This window comes from Euprymna scolopes, chromosome 14 (genome assembly GCF_053919585.1).
Source record: "Euprymna scolopes isolate OS-2025 chromosome 14, ASM5391958v1, whole genome shotgun sequence".
NCBI lineage: Eukaryota > Metazoa > Mollusca > Cephalopoda > Sepiida > Sepiolidae > Euprymna > Euprymna scolopes.
Window position 1 is genome coordinate 91,215,899 of NC_136495.1, and position 22,981 is coordinate 91,238,879.

Here is a 22,981-nt window from a genome sequence, read left to right on the forward strand (position 1 = left end):
GTTCAAAGGGGATAATATCACGGTAATCGTTAGTAATGGAGATTTGATAAAGTGTCTTACTTAAGGGGGTGGTGTATCAGGAATTTGTTTATGTTAGACTTTAAGACATCCAAGTTGTAGTCAGGTGGGAAACAGGCAAATGGAAGAGAGTTCTACAGGCGTGCACTTCTAAGAAAGAAGCTTTGTTCATGGAATCTATGTTTTGATTTAGGCACAGATAACGAGTGGAGAAAATTATTGACAGTGGTTTCAGCTAGACGTGTGTTTTTTATGAAAGATTGGTGAGGGGGGACCAGAGATTGGAGCTCAGACAAGCACTTGCCATGGAAATAACGATAAAACAAAGACAGGCTCGCAATGTCTCTTCCTCACAACATACTATTTAATAATTGTCAAACTTGTTTTTTATGAAAAATTTCTGTCATTTGAATGAAGAAAAAATATCTTTCTTTTCAGGTCCACAAGACAGTGCTATTGGTGGCCAGTCCAACACTTCTGTCACTTTGTCAAAATGGAGGTAAACAGGGTCATTTGCAAATTCAGTTGCCCATCAATCTTCGAGGCTCAACTGCACTTCACTGCTTCATAACATATCTATATGAAGGCTTACTTAACTTAAATGAAGATTGTGTCATGGAAGTCCTCAACATTGCTTCCTACCTGCAAGTTGAGTCGGTGGTGAAATTTTGCCTCTCTTATCTAGATTGCGCGAAAGAACAGAATGTCACCTTGAAGGCTGCACTCTCGTCACCATATGATACTTGCCTGTATAAAGTTCTTAATGAATCGCTCGCCAAAAAGTTTGAACCGAATGTAATCACAAGCACTTCAATGAAGGAGCCTGGGCAAGATAGTCAGTCGAAGCAATTGCCTAGTACAAGCTGTTCATCAGATGACCTCATCGTTATAAATACAGATGTGAAAGAAAAGAATTACATTAATAATGCTATCCAAAAAAGCCAGGTGGTTTCTTCATCACAAGGGAGGGGAGATATACCTTTTAAAATTTCAGACATTTCCAGTGAAGCAATTCAAGTAAAGTATATCATTGATGATGATGACGATAAAGATGCTATTGAACAGCATAACCCTAACCCGCAGTCGCCTGGTGGTCATTTCATTGGCTCTGAAAACAGACAGTCATTTTCTTTCTCGCAAAAAGATGATCAATCATGTACACCTGATTCTATGATTTCGAATAAGAACACCGGCAGAAATGCATTGATCGTTTCTACAAGCAGGTAAGACAAGTCTTTTACTATTTGTTTTCTATTTGAAGAAAAATATGCAGCATTACTTAGCCACAAATTTATACAGTTTTTGTTTCAGGAAGGAATTCATAACAGCTTAATTCTAATTCATTCCATGATCATACATACTTCAACGTGAACTCCTTGACAGACTGTGAGCATCCCCCGTTTCCGTTACTGCATCTTTTTATAAAAATCAAGCAATAATCGTTTTACAATAAATTTGTTGAATGCTACTTAATTAATAAGAGTAATAACATTAAAAATAAAAGTCAATCGTCAATCTTTTGTTTTTCTTTTATTAAGCCTTGGTCACAAAACCATTCGCAATAAACGTCAGTGTCATTATGCAGAGAGTCTAATGTGAATGTATATCCTCGCAAGTTTGATTTGTTTAGCTGCAACACAGGGTGATATTTAAGCATTGAGGTGGGGCAAGAACCATAAAATAATTTGTAGGCAACAGAAGCAACTGCTTCGTTCCAGTGAATAGAGAGCAAATCTAAGCAGATCATATACTCCAGAGGGAACAGAATCAAGGCAGGGAATATGTTGTATACATCTGATGACACAATGTTATACATCTGATGACACAATGTTATACATCTGATGACACAATGTTATAGATGCTCAAGAGAATCAGAACACCTTGCCAACTCTGAACACTAGGAACACATATTCCAAGTGGGAGTTTGTAAAGTCTAGTCAGCAAATGCCATTCATAAGGAATTCGATAGCTCAGGATATGTAACACGTAAAGTTCCTTATTAACCCTATTGGATATATTAACAGAATCAACAGAAATGTAAAATATGAGAAATTTCTTGATTGTAATTAATTACTTGGCCAAAACGTGGTGAGACGACAACTATGGATAGCAGTAATTGTTGAGGATGTAGTTCGGAGTTCCTATGCCGTCGCGGTTACCACCTGACAAAGGCCAGAGGAATAGTTGGCCGAAACGTTGTGAAACAACTAAAAAAGATGAGGATAATAGTCCGCAATAAATAAATTAATAAATAATACTCATCTCAATAATGAATTCCAATTAAAAAATAATATATATACCGTTTGGTACTGACCTGACCATGGAAGATCAGATATATAAATAAATGTGGATTTATATGACCAAAAAAATCCAACCTTGATTGCCCTTCATGACCCGTGGCGCAGTGGATAGAGACATTGACTCTCTATAGTTCCAGGTGAGAATTGTCTTAAGATAGCGGTTTCAATCCTATCCAAAGCCGGCCAGAGGCTTACTTGGCCAAAATGTGGTGAGACGACAACTATGGATGGCAGTAATTGCTGAGGATATAATCTTAATTTAATTTTGTTTTACTCCTTTTCACCTCAAACAAGGCATATTGTCACTGTAAGTGGTTACGATTTGGGATTGTGTCTAACAGGAATTTGTAGGAAGTGGAGCAGCGAGATGTCTGTTCACTTTTACGTGTAAACTTCTGCAGAGTAGTACTGTCAGGGAAGCAGGTAACAGCATGGAATTCTAAAGTCTAGCCGTCTGAGTGAAGTAGAAGGCTTCCTGGCATCTAGGGACTAGGGAATTGAATCCTATGATTTATATTTTGTATTTTGCAAAGATATAGCCATGCAACATGTTATCATAACATTATACATACTCTTTTGCAAAAATCAACCTTAATGATTGTTTCAATATCCAGTTTAAAAAAAATTTTAATGGGTATTTTTTAAAACGACATAAATGGCTCACCCTATATATGAACGTTGTATGTGAAACTGAACCCCTTTCCAAATCTTTAAATGTTGTTTTTTTTTTGTTATAATCTGGTAGCTTAGTGTCCAATAATCCACAGAAAGCCGAAAAGGAAAATATTGTAAGGGGGGGGATGCTGATTGTTCAGGTGCACCCACTTAAAAATATTTTCTTTACCCAAGTTGTGCATGATTAAAACTAGAAGTTGCTTTAAAAAAAAAATTATGTTTTTCAAGTTTAAAATTATTCATTTATGATTATTTTATTTGTATTTTTCATTGCCGGTTTTCAAACAAAAAAACAAAGCAAATATGTTTTTTTTTTTTTTTATGTAAAAAAAAAAAAACCCTACTTAATCAATGTACATATTGAAAAAAACCTATTTGTTTTGTTTTTTTATTACTCAACCCAGCATAGTTTACCTCCTAAAAAGAAATCAAAATCTTTTTTCTGGCCAGTATGTTTCAACTTTTAATATAAAAGGAAATTTTTGTTTTTTAAAATAAGTTTAACATTTTAGCGTGTGGGATTATTTTTGTATATAAATTTAATATAAAATGACCCCTCACTTCTTGGTGACATAGCGAGACATGTAATTGTTAGCATTTTTTTCAAGTTTGGTGGAGGAGGTGGGGGCAGGAAGGGAAAATGGGGTGGGGTCATAAGTTCCAAACAATTTAAAAATGTGTAGAAACACTTCAAAACATGGGTGTGTGGGGGAAAACATTTTTTTTTTAAGATTTGCTTTGAAAAGGTCTCGCCGTTAAATATTACTTAATCAGTTAATTATAATTTCCTGAAATTTTTAAGGCTGTTAACCCCCCCCCCCAAAAAAAAAAATAAAACCAGGGAGAACCTTCTTGTATTTTTTTCTTTTCGTTTTTTTTTTTTTTTTTTTTTTCCAACTGATTACACCCCTTTTCTATAAATGAATTTTCATTTAATAGAAATGATGTGAGGACCTTTATTAGCCAATGTATTTTTTGTTGTTTTTGTTGTCGCAATGTTTTCATTTAATTTAATGACATAAAGACCTTTATTATCCAATGTATTTTGTATTGTTTTTGCTAGTCGCAATGTTTGTTTTTGTGCACGTGCGTGCATTCAATTTTTGTGCGTTTATACATTAATTCTATATACGCATTTGCACTTTTCTACATTAATTTTGAATACTCACTATTCCATAACTAGTTATAACATGAAATTTTTTTTTTTTAATTACATTTTCATCCCATACAAGGCACATTGCCACTTTGGTGTAGGGGGCTACTAACAGGGGCAACAACTACTGGGGTACTATGTAGGGATTTGGGCAGCAAGATGTTGGTTCACGTTGCACTTGAACTTCTGAACGTCAGTACAGTTGGGGAAGCAGGGACCTGGAATGGAATTCCAAAGTCTAGCGGTTCTGGGGAAGAAACTACTGGAGTAGAAAGATCTTTTACATCTAGGGACTTCTACAATATGGGGGTGGGATTTTGCAGCCTGTCGGGTCTGTCGAAGGTGTTCACGTCGTGGGGGCACAAGTGCTTGCAGTTCGAAATAAACATAAAATAGGTTTATAAAGTCACTGAAGACTGTGTAATTTGAATAACTCAAAAAAAAAAAAAAAAGAAACTAAACAATATATGTGCATGCAGAAAGTAAAAAAGTTCCATTTCTCATAAAAAATTACAAGCTCAAAAATCAAAAAAATCTCCAAATACAGTTGAAACTGAAAAGGAATTTCTAAAAGCCTCATTAGAAACTGTCTCTTCTAAAAAAATATTACGATGAAAAGTGAATGTGTGTTTTAGATCTCACCAAATCACAGTGCAAGATGAAAATCAAAGAATTGTCACATTGATCCACAATTTTGTGTATAGCAGATAAAATGAATCATTTACTAAAACTATATTACATATATAAAGAAAAAATGCTAATAATCTTGGCATTAAGAAAGATGGTACCAGCCAAAAAAGGTGAAGAATTTGGACACTAGTTTGATTCTTAGAGTTATTGCAGAACTTGTTGCTGGTTAGAGCATGTATAATCATTGATTGTTGATTATAAAGAGAACTGTTTTAACCGGGTATTTTAAAATTTTGTTTGCCTAAATTTTGCACCATCTAGCAAATCCTCTTGTGATGTAAAAAAAAATTGGAGAATGGGAGAAATTTGAAAGTAAAAAAGACTATTCCATTATTAAACAGAATACTTTTTGCTATTGTCACTGCTCATGTAATTACTTAGAAATGTACAATTCCATTTTGGAATTTGATGCTGACTCAAGATACGGAGCACCTTGAGTTGAGTACCGAAGTTGTATAATTATATGCAACCATATAGCACGCAAATTGTTCATGAAAGAAATTTTCTTGCCAGTTCCTAATGTCAGTATCACCCTTAGTAATCCTTTATGTGCTGCAGCTTTCAAGCTTACTGGATCTGACTATTCTTACTTCAAACTAATTGACTTGTGTAGTGTTTCAAGTCTATGGAAAATCAGCTCAAGAACTTTTTATTAGAGGGTATTTACCATTATCTACTAACTCCAGTTGAGATTGTCTCTACTAAATGAAGCAGTACAGATTATATGCCATCTGAATGTCACTTTTGAGCCTTAGACAGTCGTCAAAAAAGACGATGTCATGCATCTTTACATTTTAACACAACTTCGTTAATGCTGAAACTTGTGGACAGAATGTAAGTAAATGGTTGTCAATTTTACAAGCTGGACACAAATCGGTTATGGAGGAAAATGGCTTAAAGAGAAACACCAGCAGGCTAATAAATTGAGTATGCGCTTTGAAGAAAGACAGCAATTGAAAAGAAGAAAGAAAAACAAGAGAAAAAGGCAATTAGAATAACTGTTGAGACCTTCCATCAGCTGATACTATTCAAGTGGACATGGCGGTGACAATGACTTAGGAAAATGGGTGGTTCCCAGGTATAAATCAAGGAAAGCCACATGTTTGTAATTAATTTTATGAAAATAGGATTAAGTGAAACTTAGATGCCCAATACATATCTATTTAACTAAATCCAGAATCCCCACTCCCCAGTGGTCATCTATCTTTTATGCTCAAAGATGTTTTTTACATCTAATCGGTTTACTTGAAATATAAAGCCTTATATTTCTAAACGTATGTTGTTCTACATATACATATGTAAATTAGAAAAAAAGGCTCAATGAACATAAAAGAAATATAAAAAATAGCAATTGTCTAAGTGCATTATTCTCTCATTCATTGCAGCATAATCACATCTTTGACTTCAAACAAGCAAAAAGTTAAATTTATTTCAAATAAACCACACCAGAAACTCTGTGCTATCGCAAATTCAACCACAATTAAACAACGTGAAGGTTTCTATAATGTAGTGCCATTAATAAGTAAACTTTTATTAAAAGAACATAATTTAATTGTAGACACAGATTAACCCTCGCACACCATAGAAACACCTATAATAATTAATGCATCTCAATCAATAAATTACATAACAAAAATTTGGTAATTCGCCCTGAGGCGAAGTTGGAAAATAAAATGTGAAAAAAACATGACTCATCAACCGCTCGGCCAGCAAGAATGAGTTACTGAAAGAAGTTTGAATTTATTTAATTAAGAAGAGAATTGACAGTTGCCCGCACTAACTGACGTCAAGTGGAAGTCATAGACTTAACATTTTGTGCGAGCGTTACGACGACGACGACGACGTATGCAATAGCTATTCAGCAGTTAACATTTTGTGCAGGACAGTTTTTAATGAGGTCAATAACCCGGTTTGTTTGTTTTTACCTAACTTTGGGGAAAAACAGTTCCCCCATTTATAAGGGGAGTGGCTCATCTTGAAATGAAAGCAACCGTCTGATATGACGACGGTAAGCCGACATTGACCAAATGTTACATCGCTTTCTAAAGACCACTGGCCGTGGGCCAGGATTCAAATCGAGTTTCGCTTTTTTTTATACCGAAAAACGAAAGCAAACATGCAGCGATCCCAAAATGTTGAATATTTAACGTTTCAAAGTTGGGCAAATTAAATAGACACCCCCTCACCTCGGTTCGTAACTCGTAGATATTATGATTTTGATGTGATATAAAAAGTTTTAAAAATGAGCGACGGCCTCAAGAAGCCGCCGAAAAAAATCCTTTTGCGGACATACACAAAAAGTGAACATACATACATACACGCATTTTCGCTTTTATATATAATATATATATATATATATTCATATATATATATATATATATATTCATATATATATATATATATATATATTCATATATATATATATATATATATATATATATATATATATATATATATATATTCATATATATATATATTCATATATATATATATATATATATTCATATATATATATATTCATATATATATATATTATATATTCATATATATATATATTATATATTCATATATATATATATATATATATAGATTATATAAAGGGCAAATGTTTGTGTGTATGTCTCGCTAAAACTTAATCTAAATCAGATAAGAATGATTACCTTAACGACTGCAGAATCTGATGATGAGAGCCATGTAAAATTGTCTCTTTCTAAACGATTTCAGCATTTGCACATGTGTGAACTGCTTCATCTGGATACATTAACTACATAAATTTGCTATAAAAGAGATAAACTTATTTACTTGAAAAAACTATCACGTACATCCCTCATGCCTGGCGATTTGACGTCAACAATTGGGTGATGTTTTGGCACTTGTTGTTTACAGGGGGTCCAGTTGGGTTGCAGGTCAGCTTCAACTATTATTGGCCAGGTTGTTTTCTACCATGTCACCTTTTCCAGTGTGTAAGAAAGCTAAATTGCAGCAGAACAGAAAAAAAAAAGTATTTTATATGAATTGAATTTTCAAAAATGTTATTTTTCATTTTTTCAGAAGTAATCCAATGGAAATTGATCTGGACAGTAACTCATCTTCACAGTCATTCGAGATCCATGATGTTGAGAAAGAGGAGAAACTAGTCATTGGGAAAATTGACACAGCCGACTCAAATGAGAAAATGGAATATATTTGTACAATTTGTCAGACGTCATTCGTATGTGCAGAAAATGTTGTTTCGCACTTGAGGAATATGCATAATACTGCGATGAATGAAGTGCACGAACATGTGGTGGTTGGGAGTTATTCAACAACGCCGGACTCACCTGCTATGAACACCTGTGAGGTGTGTGGTTTTAACAGCCGCAAGACTGACTATCTGCCATACCATTGCTATTTCCAACATGGTATTGCTCTGCCAACCAGCTGCAAACTCTTCAAGTGTGACTCGTGCAACCAAGAGTTCATCCTTAGACGCGATCTCTTTGATCATCGGCAACAGTTTCACTCAACCGAAGCAAACTTTGTCTGTGAGCACTGTACACGTGCGTACAGCACAAACAGCAGGCTACAGAGGCATATTTACAATTGCCACAATAGCACGCGTAAGTGCTCATGCCATTACTGTGGCCAGATGTTTAACAAACAGGAGCATCTCAAGGTGCACATTCGGTTGCATACGCACGAGAAGCCTTTTCCATGCCATGTCTGCGATTACAAAAGCACAACGAAAGGGAATCTCAAGTCACATCTAATACGCAGGCATTCAATAGATATTGAAACGCTTGACCATTTCAAGACGAATAGGAATAAGAACCAATCAGATGCTCCTCCTCCCCCCCCTTCGCTTCCTATCCCCCCTCTTTCTCCTCCTCCTTCTTCTTCCACAGATATCTCATGATTTTATAGTATCATAAATATTTGGATATCATTTTCTAAAAAAAAAAAAAAAAATTCTGTAAATTAAAGAAATACAATTCTGATATCATGATTGTGTCCATACCTTACACATATTCATGGAAATCAGATTTTTCTATATCTATGGATGACCCAAATAATGTTTCCTGTTTCTCAATCTCTACTAAAAATTAACCCATTCTAATAATATTTAACTAGCAATGATGGTGAGGGTATATACAGATAAAATATACAAGTAAATATGTGACACTAAGACACAAATGCATTATGTAGAGAGAATGACTACATGTAAAAAGACAACAGTTAATTATTTTTGTTTTTTTATTTATTTTCAGCATTTAACAAAAGATTAAAATACCTGACTTGTTTATGAAAAGATGAAAGTGCATTCTGGTAGATTTACTTTTTTAATTATATTTTTTAAATGGGATTTTTAGAAAGTTTGTTTTAGTACTATTTAATTTTTGATATCATAAATAATTGATTGTAAATAAAAAAAAAAAATTAAAAATTCTGAGTCCTGTAGAGGCAAGAAACTGATAAGTGGTCGCACAATTTTATTCATATAAAGATTAAGGTTTTCCATTATTTAAAAACAGTCTGATTTACTTAAATGCTTGCATGGTGTATTTCTATTGAATTTGCTCTATAGATGCAAGAATATGAAAAAGAAAATATTAAAAATGGAAAAAAAATGTAGCAAAAGAAAACGGTTCAGTTTTTTGTAAATCATTTTTTTACAAATGAATTTTGTGGAGCATTAAAATTGAAAGTTTTCTATTTATTTACCAAAAAGCTGTCTAGCAAAATATGGCAATAAATTATTTAAACCGTCTCCAGATGTGATTAAATGTTGATGAAAAAATGAATAAAACTTGTTCATTTTGTAGGGAAATTTTGTTAGAATTGAAATGTAAATGATATTTTTCATGAGATGTTTGTAAAAGTTTGTGCCAATAAACAAATTCTGTATGTTGACACAACTAGAAATATAAATCCTCTCCACAATTTATCAAATCTGTAATTTTACTGTTCTCTTTAATTGCATTGATCTTTTTTGTTATTCCTTTCATAAAATGATCAATAAAAGATCTTAAATTTATTTAAATGAACAGCTAAAATCGAAACCGAAACCAAGACTTATGAAAAATTCTTGATAAAATTATTTTTTAAAAATAGAATGAGTGGCATTAGCTATAATCGAAACTGAAGCTAAAACTTATGAGGAATTCTTGATAAAATTATTTATTACAAGAAATGGAAGTACATAACAATTAAATGACCCAGATGTAAGTGTGACACAGAAAATAACACACACGTTATCGTATTAATATATAGATGATCTTATTTCAACTAAAGACCAATAAGTTTATTTATAATACCAATATAATTTTATTTAAAATGTGAAGTTATAAAGAACGATCAAGTGCGAATTTGTATTTTTTTTTAAATAAACAGATTAAATAAATATCTGTTTATTTAAAAAAAAAAATTCGCACGTGATCATTCTTTCTAACTTCACATTTTAAATTCCAGTGTTCCCGTGCTTCTTAAAAGTGAATATTACTTATAATTTTGTTCCCGTGCTTCTTAAAAGTGGATATTACTTATAATTTTGTTCCCGTGCTTCTTAAAAGTGAATATTACTTATAATTTTGTTCCCGTGCTTCTTAAAAGTGGATATTACTTATAATTTTGTTCCCGTGCTTCTTAAAAGTGGATATTACTTATAATTTTGTTCCCATGCTTCTTAAAAGTGAATATTACTTATAATTTTGTTCCCGTGCTTCTTAAAAGTGGATATTACTTATAATTTTGTTCCCATGCTTCTTAAAAGTGGATATTACTTATAATTTTGTCACTTCTAAACATAAAACAACAACTTTTTGCCAAATAAAAAAAAAAAAATTGACTTCAAAATTTTAATAATTTGTCAGAAATCAACTAATTGTTTAATTGTAATAACTTTTGAAGTTGTTATATAAAAACAAAAAATGAATTTAAAAATAGAATTGTTTTTGTAGGAGAAATATTTTCTATCATGTGATTTATATTCACATCACTTATATTAATTTGTTGATTTACGAAACTTCCAAAAAAATATTCACCATTCATGCTTATTCATTTATAAGATATGTCTCTAAAGAAATTATTTTTGTTGTTTTATTTTTAAGAATTGGACAAGTTATCTATCTATATATATATATATATATATATATATATATATATATATATATATATATATAAAAAGACAAAACAGGCACACGCGTTTTTGTATGTCTAGCAAAGGCTTTTTTCGGGGAGGGGATACTATGCCTTAGAACTTTTGATATACTCCCTAGAGCATAATATCTACGATTTGCGAAGGGACGCCATCTTTAGATTTATTTTGATCGACTTTTATAAAATTTGCAATATTCTGTTCTGTCGCGTGTTTGTTGGTGTTTTTCATATAAAAGTGAAACTGATTTGAAAAAAAAAATCGATTTGCTGGCTTTCATGGCCAGCAGGTGTTGAAGGCAATCAGCTTTGATCACTGTGGGGAATACCCTTCATATCAGATAATTGCTATTTTTTTAAGAAACCACCAGAGCCTCCACCCCTCTTGAGGGGGACCTGGAAGCAGAAAGCTTAACTGGCTTACAGCCAAACTGATTTCATTTCTTTACCTGCATGAACTCATTCACTTTACTTTCACTTTCTGCATGTGAACTTTTTTTTTTTTTTTTTTTTTTTTTTTTAAATTAGAATGCTTTTCAATCCTTTCCCTTCCTGGCCGAGCGGTAAAATGTCACGTTTTCTTTTACTATCTTTACAACTTTTTTTTTCTGAACACACACCTCCAAACACCCGGGTAACGCCGGGCACCTCTTGCGTGTTTGTTGGTCTTTTTCATATAAATAAAGTGAAACTCACCGATGTAAAGGCATTAGCGGCCTTTCTTGCTGGGATGTCTTGAAAGCAATTAGCTTTGATCAATGTGGGGAAAACCCTTCATATCAGACAATTGCTATTCATTTGAGAGCTTGGTTTCCCCAACATCATGAGGAAACAAATAAATAAAACGGTGGAAAGCTAAAATGGCCTTCAGCCAACGTTCTGCACCTGCTACTGAGTCAAGTTTTTGATTGACATCGCTTTATTTTTGAACGCTTTTCACTTCCTATAGCCTCGTAGCATAGCGTAAGATTTCACGTTTTCTTTCACTTTCTTTTCTGCATTCGAGTTCATCAGGGGTTCGAGCCTCCCTCCCTACTAACACTTTTTTTTTCTTTTACACCTCCAAACAACTGAGCATTACCAGGTACCCCTGCTAGTATATCTTTGTGTGTGTGTCTGGTCATGAATAGGCTCCTATATGGTTGACTATTTTAAAAAACTGATTACATATAATGATAGAAGATGTATCGAGACACAGGAATGGGTATGTTTGATCTGGCAGAATGGTGGTTCATTAAAATTGTGGGGTCTGCGTTTGCACCTGGTCCACAAAGTATGGAAATAAAAAATTTAAAAATTAAAAAAACACGTTTACAAGTGTCTTTGATATAGATGTACATAATAATACTTTGATAAGTATGTTTTAACTTAAATAGGGATGGTATAATAAAATTGTGCTGTCTGCGTTCGCACTTGGCCTCCATAGAATGGAAATATGCACAAACTTTAAGAAAGACTTTTCATATCTCTCTGCCTAAGTATACTTTGATAATTATGTTTCAGTTTGAAGAAATATGGTATGATAAAATTATGGGGTGTTCCTTCGCACCTGACCTCCATAGAATGGAAATATGTCACAAAGTTTAACAAGGTTTTTTAATATAGATCCACAAAATACTGTGATAAGTGTTTCAGTGTGAACAGGTATGGTATAATAAATTATGGGGTTTATCTATTTTATTTTTACTTTCATCATATTTTGTTTTGGTTTTGATACCCCCAAATTCAAAGCTATCTCTTTACAACCCTTCCTTTTCATAACCTATCATCTATATATATAAAAGCGAATATGTATGTGTGTTTGTTTGTGTGTATGTTTGTGTGTCTGCTAAAAACTTTCAACAGATACAACAAAAATTCACAAACTTGGTCTCATATGAAAGCCCCACCTTCCGGACGACAAATATCGAAAAATTGGCCCAAAGTGACCATCAGAAGTGCGTCAACTGATCGATTTTCTGCAGGGGGGGGCCCAAAAAGGTGACATTTTAATGTTAAACATTACATATTTTTAAATCGATTTATAACTGCCCCAAAAAATACGGCCGCCAACTCTTCTACATAAAGTATACACGCGGCCGTTTATTTTGGGTCAACTTGTATTTAAAACCCGCTGAGTCATGTCACGTGATCTTGACATCAGCAAGCTCTAATGGCGGTCTTAATTTACAATTTAAAAATGTTATCGGTAAAAAAAAATTAATTAAAGCTAAACTATGAACTTCTACGCTATGGCAACGTTACCAAAGTTATTACCACATTCAAAATAGGTAGATACAATAGTTAAACGAAAAATAACAAGACAAACATGTGAAGTAAAAAAAAAAATATGCTTACAAAAAATATTAACGAACGAAGTTTTTAAAAATAAAAACAGCCAGACGCCGTTTTCCAGTCTTTAGAGTAAGGAAGACGAAGTGAGAGAGAGAGAGAGAGAGTGAGTGAGAGAGAGACGCAAACAGAGAGAGAGAGAGAGTGTGAGAGAGATGCAAACAGAGAGAGAGAGAGAGATGTCTAGACAGAAAACGAGAAGAGCGTTAACTTTTTCACCCCGAAATCGACAGGGAGGAGGATCAACAACGCATGCGTCATGACCTGATTTATTTTAAATAGTTGATAACTGAACAAGCTTAATATACGCCGCTTTAGCGCAGGTAGTTAAGGCCTTGGTTCATTATCTAAACGTTTTGGGTTCAAATCGTGGTATGAGATGTTTTTTTGTTTTTTTTTCGATTTTTTTAATTTAAATACTGAACCCTGTATTATTTAAGCCATTTTTCACGTAACGTTCGTTCGTTTTTCTGTTTTAATCGTTCGTTTGCCTTACATTATGTTTTTTGTCCCCCCCTGCTTAATTAAAACGTTGTTTTCTTTTCTTACTTCGCTTATAACAATGCTTACATCGTCATCGTCGTAACGCTCGACGACTTTCAAACATCTTCCACTTCTGGCTGCCCGATTTTATTTTCAAACTTCGCCTCAGGGGTTCGACTTCGATCCCCCCCCCCCGGCTTCTCTTTTATTTAACACCACACACCCCTATAAACACCCGGGCAACGCCGGGTACCCCTCGCTAGTACTTTCATAAATCAAAGTTCATTTTCTGTAGGCGGTTTTTGAACCCAGTCAACAACAGGTACTTTTGCTAGTATATATATATATATATATATGTGTGTACAAAAGACAAAAGGCTTTTTTTGACGGTGGTTCTCGAGAGGGTTACTATTTTTTACAACTTTTTATATACTCCCGAGATTATAATATCTATGATTTGTGAACGGAGGTCATCTCTACATTTATTTTGAGCGAGTTTTTAAAAAAAAAAACTGGTTTCCAGTGTTTGTTCGTCTTTCTCGTATAAATAAAGTGAAACTGAATGGATATAAAAGCGATTCGCTGGCCTTCATGGCCAGCACGTCTTGAAGGCAATCAGCTTTGATCATTGTGGGGAATCCCCTTCATATCAGACAGTTGCTATTCATTAAGACACTGCCAGAGCTCCCCTCTTGTGGGGGAGCTCGTTTCCCCCACCATCATGGGGGGAAACATATGCAGTGGAAAGCTGAAAGTTTAACTGGCTTACAGCCAAACATAAGTGCGTGATTTCATTTCTTTGCCTGTGTGAACTCATACACTTAACTTTCACTTTCTGCATGTTAACTTTTTGATTGCTAAATTTTAATGTTTTTTCCCTTCCTGTGGCCTTGTAGCATAGCAGTAAGATGTTATGCTTTCTTTCACTTTCTTTTCCTACTTCGCATCACTGCATCACTGGTTCGAGCCTGCCTGACTACTAACACTTTTTTTTTTTTCAATACACACCCAGACAACGCCAGGCACTCCCACTAGTCTATTATATAAAAGGCAAAATGGGTGCGAGCATTTGTGTATGTCCACGAAAGGCTTTTTGCATCGGTTAGATTCTACGAGAAGTTTGTGCATACTTCCCAGATCGTAATATCTCGCATTCGCAAACGGACATTGTCTCTATTTTTTTTTTTTTTGATACAGTTAAACAAAATTCCTAATGTGTTGTCGTCTCTTTTTTTTTTTTGCTCAACACACACCTCCAAACACCCAGGCAACGCGGGGCACGCAGGCTAGTCAACTATATGGGAGGATTTCCAAGTATTAATGAAATAGTTGGAAATATATACTAGCAGAAGGCCATCACCCAGGATTTAATGATACAGGTGGAAATATATACTAGCAGAAGGCCCGGCATCTGGATCGGGAATAAGACTGGTAGAAAATATATACTAGCAGAAGAAATCGCTCCAGACAAGGCATTAAGCCACTAGAAATGTCTTATGTGAAGGTGAACTGGGTAAGTTTCTATTGGGGGTCATCCATATTTTTCTGAATTTTCAATGGTCTTTTTCCAAAACCTTTGTGATCAGTAATGGGGAAAGTAAAATGAAACACAGTAATGTTGAATTTTATAATGAAGTAAGAGTTGTCTACTCACTAAGCGTGTCAATGTATTAATGTGAAAATCTTGCTGAGACATCTTCCAAAAATGACAATTTTTCTTAATGTATATGTTGTAAAATACCTGTTAAATTGTTTCATATATGCATTTAAATTACCCGTTGTGAGTAGTTATATTATTTTAAATATATATTGTACATTACCCGTCCTTGCGAAAGTAAAATTATTTCATATATGTGCTGTAAATGTCTTATCCGAAGGAAGGTACAATTATTTCATACATGTGTAATACCTATCCTAGATGAGATAAAATATTCTTTTGCTCGAAATAGAGAATGATACATATGCATTAAAAAATTCTCTATCCTAAGAATAAGAGATATGCTCAAAATCAACTTCAATTTTTTCATTGTTTATACAGTCCTGAGCAATGCCGGGTAGCCCTGCTAGTACATACTAAAGTATAAATATTAAAATATTTATGCTTGGAATTTCTATTAATTGGTAAGAATTGACTACATAGTTATCTCCCTTTGAACGTAAAGGATTTTATAGATGACTAGCTGAAGAACCCGGCATTGCCAGGTTGTATGTGATATATTTGCATATTCTGTCCTCACACATAAGTACCTGATTTCTGGCAAAAAATAATTGTCAAAAAATTTCTGTAAGAAATTAAAAAAGAAAAGTTTTATTTTCCAAGCATGTAAATAAATATTTTGATTCCGCCTGTCCTAAAGTACGTTTGAATATACTTAAAACCATGCAGATATTCGCATTTAATACAAAGACATGATGACAAAAGTTTTTAAAAAATGTCTTGCCACTATCAGCTAGAATCGAAACCAAAACATTTTGCGTTCCAGCTGTGTTCTCTACCAATGTTGGTATCGAGACAAAGATAATTAAATCTAAAGAAGAACTCTTGAAGTCTTGAAGAAATTAATTTATGTGCGCATGTTCAGAAAGAAATATAAACATGTTGATCAGTAGAATATTTCGCATTTCAATATGCTGATATTCATGCGTTATTCATCAACCCAAACAAAGATTTTATGCGTTATAAACCATGCTTGGTGTATAATTACTATTTTCTGTTAATTGTAGTGCTATGCGACCAGTAGTTTAAGAGTTTGCTTGTTAAATATTTATACACACATACGTCTACTATTTTATTTATATAGATTAGTTACGAAAAATTCTATTTTGTATGAAAATGAGCGTCTAATCTGAGTTATAATTGTAGTATAATGATTTGAATGCAGTAAATGTTTCAGGAGAATTTTGTAAAAAAAAACAACAAAAAAAAAAACAACACGGAACCACGAACGCGCATGCAAAACTTTGTAAGGATCTTTTATCAGAAAAATACAAAATAACAAAAATGCAAGCATTGGAAAAAATTTACATTTTTTTTTGTTTGAAATTGATCTTTGTTCATCTAATCGATAAATGAATAACACGCGTATATATATATATATATATATATATATATATATACTTCAGAATAGTTTTTATTTAACAATCAATTGTTATGGAAACATAAGATTGTAGGTTTACAAAATATTACTGGCAGTAATATTCTATAAGTTATCCCATCTAAACAAGAATTGCTCGATATGCAAGATAGAGCAAATAAATTAAATTGTAATTCAATGAATTTCAAAAAACTCTCATTAAAATGAAATGAAGTGGTTGAGTTTCATATCAAAGAATTTTTATTATTCTAAGCAAGACAAAGAATGCTTTATAAAATTAATCTCCTTAACTTATAGGGTTTTGATATCTACCATCTCATCAGAGGAGAGAAAATATTAGCAAATAGTTATAAAGGTATGCACCCTATTTGCTAAAGTCAGTGAGACATGGAAAGTCAAAGTGAAAATAATACATTTATCAGAAGTCCTGTAGAAGGAGGATTTGTAGAAAAAGGATATGAATGTTTTTTTAGATCCAGCTTGCTTGGTAAAATCCATGTTATACGTTCCCTACATCCGTTTGGTAATAATGTCCAAGCTATATATTGGATAATCCGCATAGCTGTGTAGATATCCGAATCGGGCAAGTGCTTGTATAAATTTGTTTGTGGGTCCAGCAATAATAATTCAAAGTCTGGTGGAAACCTTTTCATTAGTAGTCTATATTATTTTTAGTAGGGCGAAGTGTTAGGGAGAGTAGGTAGTGGTAAGTGGTAGGAAGTGGGGTGAAAACATATATCTATGTCTTTGTAAATAAAGGAAAAACGTCTGAAATTCTTAGTACTTTAAAAATAAAAGAAAATGCACGCATTCGGAAACATAAGAATTTTTTGTACTTGTGCAGTGTACGAACCATGCTGAAAAAATCACATTATTTTAACATGGGGAGGGGGCTTGTTAACTTTTCTGTTTAGTTTCACCTAAGAATTTAATAAAAAAACGATACCAAAAAAGTGTAATTTAACTTTGAAAACCTAACATGGTGCATTCACTGCAAAAACACAGAATATTTCTTTGACATTCGGAAGCGTTAAATTTTTTGATTTGAAAATAATATTTGTTTGTCTAATCAATAAATGAATAATAAAAAAGATATATAGGTTTGTCTTCATATTTACAAATTAAAAACCGCGAATAAAACTTGCATGTGATTTTATTTTTGTTCTTTTTTTTAATACAAAGATATGGAAAAAAAATGGACACTCTTGCAGAATTTAACCCGGATTCCCGGGAATTCCCATCAAGCATGGATCAGGCACGACCGGCAATTATCGGATTAAGCCGAGCGCTTCAACAGATGCAGACTAATTTCAAAACAAACAAAACAAAAGCAATATATAAAAACAAACAAAACAAAAGCAATATATAAAAACTAACAAAACAAAAGCAATATATAAAAACTAACAAAACAAAAGCAATATATAAAAACAAACAAAACAAAAGCAATATATAAAAACAAACAAAACAAAAGCAATATATAAAAACAAACAAAACAAAAGCAATATATAAAAACAAACAAAACAAAAGCAATATATAAAAACAAACAAAACAAAAGCAATATATAAAAACAAACAAAACAAAAGCAATATATAAAAACAAACAAAACAAAAGCAATATATAAAAACAAACAAAACAAAAGCAATATATAAAAACAAACAAAACAAAAGCAATATATAAAAACAAACAAAACAAAAGCAATATATAAAAACAAACAAAACAAAAGCAATATATAAAAACTAACAAAACAAAAGCAATATATAAAAACTAACAAAAGTGACCGAAAATAATTTTTTTTTATTTTAAGATTTTTCCAAACTATTTATCAACAAAAGTTTTTTCTTTTTTCCGTGGACGTTGGCGAGATTGTCTAAAGTCCACAATTTTCACCTTTTTTTTTTTTTTTTTTTTAAACTTTTTCCCTGTTAATATCATTGATTACAGACTTAAGTTTCAGATTATAAAAAAAATTGAAAAAAAAATGGAGGTTCAGTTTTCAATTATAATGCTGTACTAAATTGAACACGAAATTTGTGGCCACGATGAAAGAAATGGAAACTTTCTTATATGACCGGAAGTTAGGTTTTCCATTTTTGAGGTAGTAGCCATTTCAAATATATATATTTTTTTTTTGTTTGGTAATTTCCTTTGGTAATGTAATTTCCAAACGAGACGGGATTCTTTCAAGCGAGAGAGAATGCTTTCAAGCGAAGCATGGTAGATAGATAGATGAAACAGAGAAAGAGGGGTAGATACATAGATGAAAGAGGGAGGAGGAGGGTAAAGAACTCTCCACGTTAAAAAATGACCCTGATGTCTAACTCTGTCCCGTGGAGGAGCATTGTAAAAAGGAAATCTTTCTCTTTTTTAACCCCTTCGCTATATAACCTGTAACTTCACATGCCATTTTTTATTTTTTTTTTTATCGTTGCCACAAATTTCGTGCTCAACGTTATAATTGAAAACTGAACCCCATGTAGAAAGTTATAGAAAAAAAATTTTTTATAATCTGAAACTTAAGTCTGTAATTGATAATTTTTTTTAAAAAAGTGAAAATTGTTGACTCTAGAGGGGGGGGGGGCAATTTCGCCAACGTCCGCCATTTTTTCTTCACGAAAAGATGAATATCTTATTTTTTGAACCCTAAATTGTTAGGTGTAACACAAATTGTAACACAAATTTTTGTTTCAAAAAGATTTTTTTTCTGAGGTCAACAGAAGTTTTTTAAATTATTGTTTTTAGAAAATATGTAAAATTTGTTTCTGAAAATCGTAATTGGTGAAATGAAAAGCACAGGAAAAAGAAATTTTTCAAGAAAATTTAATTAATTTTTTACCGCTGTTCATTGCCGGTGGAAGAACTTTCTAGAGATGAGGATATTTCCTTAGAAACCTTTACTTCAGTCGACTGTTGGCTAGTCATTGACAGCAAAGAGGGAGGAGATGGGGTAGAGGAAATGGAAGGAAGCTCTCCAACCGGTTGAATGAAAAAATAAAAAAAATTCGCCAAAAAGTGTCCATGTGGCAAGACTGAAGGTTAGGTGGCAAAATAATCTCGAACCCTCTATCACCTGAAAGGAACTAAATTCCTGTAGTCACCGTTACGTTAACATGAAAACAATGTAAACAATTTTTTTTTAATAATTTTAAACAATGAATACCATTTATTAATAAAAATAGAAATATTAAATTATAAGAACATATAAAAAATTTAAGTTTAAACAATTAAATAGACCTTTATAATTTTAAGCAATGTAAGAAAATTGTTATTTTTAATTCAAAATTTGATCATATGATTATTATTAAATCACGTGAGTAGTTATAAACGATACAAATTAATATTAAACACGCATATTTTATTGCGATTTATTAATTTTCACATGTATTCTCTTTCACAACTATGGCCACCACTTTTAATATAAAAAATATATCGTTTAATATTCGAAAAACTACTTATTTGCAGAAAATTTAAATGCGATATTCATTTTCAGCATACCAAAAAGTCGTCATTTAAAAGAAAATGTTAAGGTGTAAATCAAGTAAAAATTTACCGTTTAAAATTAAAAAATGCTCGGTAGTTATGTATTTTATGTACCATGCTGAAATAATAACGTAATTGTTTCGAAAGCCATTCTTAACATGGGGAAAGTGTTTTGTAACTATTCTGTGCTTCCACTTTAAAATTTAATAATAAAGAAAAGATATTGTGAAACTTGAATTTAACCTGAAAAAACTATTGTAAAATAGCGCGGTACCAAAAATACATAAAGGTCAAACTTCTATTTACATTGTTTAAAATAAAAAATACAGAAAGTTCTGTTTATATTGTTTAAAATATGTTTGTATTGCTGGAAACTTTTTTAAAATGTTTATATTGCTGGAAACTTTTTTAAAATTCTGTTTAAACTAAATAAAAAGTGTTTATTATTTTAAAATAGTTTAAGATTAAAAAAAAAAAAGTTATGTATATATTTTTTTTAAATTAAAAGAAATTGATTTCATTAGAAAAAGAAGTTATTTAAAACTTAACTTCTGAAATACCGATATCAATGTTTAGAGGGTTCGAGATTATTTTGCCACCTAAACTCCAGTCTTGCCACTAATGTCAGGCACGAGAATGAATTTATGCGTTTTAGAAAAAGAAATGAAAACACCAGAGCAGACAATCTCCTATTGTAATAAGAAACTTTATCAAAACAAATGAGGTGCAAGAATTGTAAACACAAATGATTCCTAATCGAAGAGCGTGAATTAAATAAATAAACAGAAACAAATACCCCGCATCACTAAAATAATAAAAACATTACATTAAAAAAAAACCATCAAACCAACTTGATTTAACGTTTCAACATTTGAACAACGTTCGGCTTAAACCAATGATTGCCGATTGCGTCCGATCCATGCTTGATGCGAAGTGAATCACTGCGAATCTGACACATGTGCATTCAATGAAAATATCGGCTACGGGAAATAAGCATTTTACGTGTAAATTTGCCGATCTCTGTACACGATATACATGTATGTAAACAAAGATATTACTCGCTATAAACCATCCTTGTTACATAAATGTTATTTCCTGAAAATTTCAGTGTTATGTGACCAGTAGTTTAAGAGTTTACCTGTTAGATATTTACACACACACACACACACACACACACACACAGATAAATGTACTGTTTTATTTATATAGATATGAAAAAAGAAAGAGAATAAATTAAAATAAAATACTTGCATGATGAGAATTGAAAAGATTAATTTAAAATTTAAATTATTGACATAACTAGTATGGGATGAAAATAGATTTTTATTTAATAATATTTAAATTCACCTTTTAATCACAGTTCCTTTTTGATAAATGAAATGTTAAGTATTAATTAGTAGAATGTAAACAAAGTTTGCACGAAAGTAACGAAGATTGTGGAAGAAATAATGGATCATATAAGTATAAGCTAGAAATTGAAGGGGTGAATTAGTATTTGGAAATAAATAAATTGGGGACAAATAATTAATAAAATAAAAAAACTTACAAAAGATTAAGTTAATATTAACATAGTTTATTGATTGAAATATAGGGATTATGTATGTATTCATATATGTATAGTGTATTTGACCATGTGAAGAGTAGCTGTTTTGGAATATTTTTAAATGAAATAATATTTAAAATTGTTCAGTTATAGCACAATTGGAACACATAAGAAAATACACAATAAGATGTTCTCATTTTATATTTTGTTTTATTGATTTTTGTGAAAATATATAAATTCAAGCTTGATATATTCAAAAGTAGGGACTAATGAGTACAACGAGGTTGTTAGATAGTGCTTCATAGCAACAGCAAAATATTTTTTATTATTTTTACCCTAAAAAAATAATATAAAATATATAAATTTTACAATCATGAAGTGAAGACTTTTATTATTCATGATTAAAATTAAAATATGTAAACATGTTTTAAAACAAAAAGGAATAGGAAAGAAAAATGTAATGGGGAGTCAGCTGACCGATTCCACCTTCGCTTTTTCAAAGCTTTATCGAGGGATTTAAAAAGTAAAAATAAAAAATATGTACATTATAAAAAATATAGTTTTGTTGCGTTCTGTTGATGGGTGAAAAAAAAAACCAGGGAAACGATGAAAATAAAGCATCGTTGTGATATTTTCAAAGATCATAAAGGTTAATCAATAACATTCTGTTTACAGCCGAATGTAGAATAATCTTCAAGATCTTTTTTTAAATAAAAACAAAACTTTATGTATTTTACTTTTAATCATGAATGATAAAAGTCGTCTCTTTATTATTGCAACATTTAAATTTTTTACCCTCCAAGGAATCATGAAATATTATATATATATATATATATATATATATATATTAAGGGGATTAGAATAACAGTCTAAAGTGCAGAGTATATTTTAATGTATTAGTAAATTCATTAATACAAGTAAAATAAAAGAAAACAGTGCTCGTTGTAATGTAGATATATAATAAGCTCGATAGGCATATATATCCTAGAGCTATTTTAATATTGAGTAAGATGATTGATAATTTGTAATTAAAATTAAAAATTAAAAATCGGTTTCACAAGGAAGAACAGACAAAATCAATAAA

At 31.8% G+C, this 22,981-nt stretch overlaps 1 protein-coding gene across 1 annotated transcript in view; it reads left to right on the forward strand.

Moving 5' to 3' along the window:
* LOC145293158 (uncharacterized) overlaps positions 1 to 18,026 on the forward strand; it is a 53,802-nt gene extending 35,776 nt beyond the window's left edge. The window contains exons 3-4 of the mRNA XM_080139609.1: positions 457 to 1,241; positions 7,888 to 18,026. Coding sequence (XP_079995735.1) covers positions 457 to 1,241; positions 7,888 to 8,731 — 1,629 coding nt within the window. The 3' untranslated portion in view covers positions 8,732 to 18,026. The remainder of the gene's footprint in view (positions 1 to 456; positions 1,242 to 7,887) is intronic.
* Positions 18,027 to 22,981: the final 4,955 nt, after the last annotated feature.